The sequence below is a fragment of the Phoenix dactylifera genome, chromosome 17, assembly GCF_051530095.1.
Source record: "Phoenix dactylifera cultivar Ajwa chromosome 17, Ajwa_hap1_PhDact_Kaust_v1.1, whole genome shotgun sequence".
NCBI lineage: Eukaryota > Viridiplantae > Streptophyta > Magnoliopsida > Arecales > Arecaceae > Phoenix > Phoenix dactylifera.
The window spans coordinates 12,098,592-12,101,398 of NC_143206.1; the positions used below are offsets into that span (position 1 = coordinate 12,098,592).

At 38.0% G+C, this 2,807-nt stretch overlaps 1 protein-coding gene across 1 annotated transcript; it reads right to left on the minus strand.

Moving 5' to 3' along the window:
* Window positions 1-874: 874 nt before the first annotated feature.
* LOC103711737 (glutaredoxin-C1-like) lies at window positions 875-1,703 on the minus strand. The gene has a single exon (XM_008798003.6). It carries the CDS (start codon window positions 1,497-1,499, stop codon window positions 1,188-1,190), a length of 312 nt encoding a protein of 103 aa, XP_008796225.1. The 5' UTR covers window positions 1,500-1,703; the 3' UTR covers window positions 875-1,187.
* Between the last annotated feature and the right edge of the window lie 1,104 nt (window positions 1,704-2,807).

A 2,807-nucleotide genomic window follows, 5' to 3' on the forward strand; every position in this document is an offset into this window, starting at 1 on the left:
AGTTTGCATTAATTAAATACTGCCTAAATCTCATCAACTAGAGCTTAGTGGTTGGTATCTTTTTCTCCCCGGAGGAGGTTAATTAGATGATAAACACAAAACTATAGAAATTAAGAAAAAAATAGATTAAAACATGAATATTGATTTAATCTCTAGCTAATAATACCTTTATGCATAAGGTTATGATTACATGGGCATTGCGCAAGATTATTAATGGAAAAAAACTCTATATGTACGTACGATCACCCGAGCTTGCAGCCCTCTCACACGTGCACATGACGGTTACACTTCAATTAGGATATGCTCCAACTTAACCATGGCCAATCATTAATTCATTTGTCCGTGCGAGCGCATAATGTATGAAGAAGCATGCGCAAGTATAGCAATGCTCCTTTGCTAGTTAAAAGAAAGAGTACAACCGAAATGCTAACTCTATCGTATTGTCGATTCATAGTTCATTCATGCACACTGCCATTGGATAAGAGAAATGCAATTTGATTTGTCTTCCTCAAGACACTCATCACCAACCAATGCACTTGCTAGTGCTTTGAGCTTGCAACTTATTGACAAGTAGTTAGCAACCTATATATATATTGCAGGTTTGTACTTACTTGCTGCCAGTTCAAGAGGGCATTCATTCTTTTGTTTTCCTTTCTTTTTCATGAATGAGATAAATGAAACCCTACCTACTACCATCACATTAGTGTGGGCCAAGATGCAACTAAATTTGGCTAAAAACTCTGCATATTATATACAGATACCCTTGATTATGGCATTTGATTTAGAACCTTTCAATAGTTGCAGTCATCTTTTCTAGCGTAGTTACCGTAGGCAATCACAAGAAGTCAACAAGAAAATGAAAGCAACGACAGGCTTTCACACTCAATGCCTTGTAGGTACGTTAATTTGATAATTTATTGCCAACACCAAGTACTGAAGTCGAGAATAATGTACACAGGACTCGAGCCATCAGGAGGAGAAGAAAAACATGGCTCCTAATCTTAATTACCTGATAAAAAGACTCGAAACACCATCCTGTAGGTCTGTATCTTAAGCAGATATATATACCTAAACTATCAGGACTCTATAGTTTATTTTCCATGCTTCATTTGCGACGAAAGTCGAGAACTCTTGGTAACATTGATAAGATGATGTTGGAGCCACTTAGTTATATCTTTAAGATGATATCAGAGCCAGATAGCACCTGCATCTCGGAGCAGTGGAACCAGTTTACCACTGAGATGAAGGGACATGATCTTGTCTGTCGGTCCGACTAAATTGCCTCCAATGAACACTGCAGGCACAGGAGGACTGCGTCCCAACATCTTAGCCAGTGCTCGCTCCATGTCTTTCCCTTTGGGATCCTCATCTAGCTCGTGAATGGCTGGACTGACCCCAAGATCACTGAAGAGTGTCTTGACGGTGTGACACATGCAGCATGAGCTCAAACTGAAGATAACCACAGCTTTTTGGGAGGCCAGCCTGTTGATCCGATCCATCCCGGCACTCGAAAAAGAGTTAAAGAATGAGTGAAATGAAGATGTTTTGGAAGACGCAAGGAAGAAAAAGAGAATGCAAAGCAAACTAAGCTAGTGGTGATTAAAAGAAGCACAAAGAAGGATGAAGGCTGAAGCTGCGAAACGGATGATGGTTTAATTAGCTCAGAAGATTTGGATGGAGTACTTGGGGCTGCCTTTGCTACTTATTTATATAGAAACGGGAGGATGGTGGATTGCAATTTCTAATTGATAAAGAAAAAGATTGAGAAGAGAATGTTCTCTAGATATTTTGATGTTTGCCCAAGTTACCCCTCTGATCATTGCTTTGAAAGAGACCTCTTTGCCTCTGTGCTTGTCTTAAGTCACCGAATCCGATTTAAGAAACTGGATAATATCATAATTTTCTTCTTTTTCTTCCTCCTTTTTCTTCTCTCCTCCTGCCGAGTGCCAAGCACAAAAGATAAGAATCGGTTTGAGGAATATATGTGGAAGCTAGTAACCCCACCTTCACTTCTCAAATTTGATGACGAAAATGCTATGATCCTTCGCGATGTGATAAGGTTTGAATCTCCTCCTTTTTTAAGTAGCTAATGGTAAGAGCATTTGAGTGGGGCCTCGACATCATTTAAAAATAAGCTCTTGTTTTTTTTTGGTTGGTAAAACTAGAATTTATTCTTACCAATCTAAAAAAAAAATACTTCTATCTGAATCAAAAAATAAAATATATAAAAAATTGAAAGGAATATCCGATATTTATATTTTTTTTTTGACTTATTACTTAGTAAGCAAGACATGTCTAACTTAGAAACCATTCGTATATATCACCATCTACTGCTAATTGCAAAGGGTGTGTGCACGTTAGGTCGGATTCATTATCTACTGCACATTCACCTATTACAATTGCAATGTGTGGTTATGTAAATCCTTTCTATCCAAATTCTAAAGAAGCCACAAGAGGGATAGAAACACTAGAGCACATGGTTCAAGTAAGTGCCACTTGGCAGAAAGTAGGTGGATCAATGTTGTGACATGGCTGGATATGTTGGGGACCCGTGGGAGAATATATCAAACCAAATGGTGGACCATCTCACGACACCAATTGGTGGTTTTTTACTCTTCAATTTGTCTAATTTTTGAATATGGAATTGTGATTTTTAGCACCAAGAGAAGAAACAGTGAAAACGCCCCTTTGGTTTCATTAGAAATTATTTTGTGGTCCATGAACATTAAATCTGCCCATTTTTTCCTAGATAAAGAATCACCTCTATCATTCTTAGGATCAATTTCTGAATAAATGGTTCTTCTTTT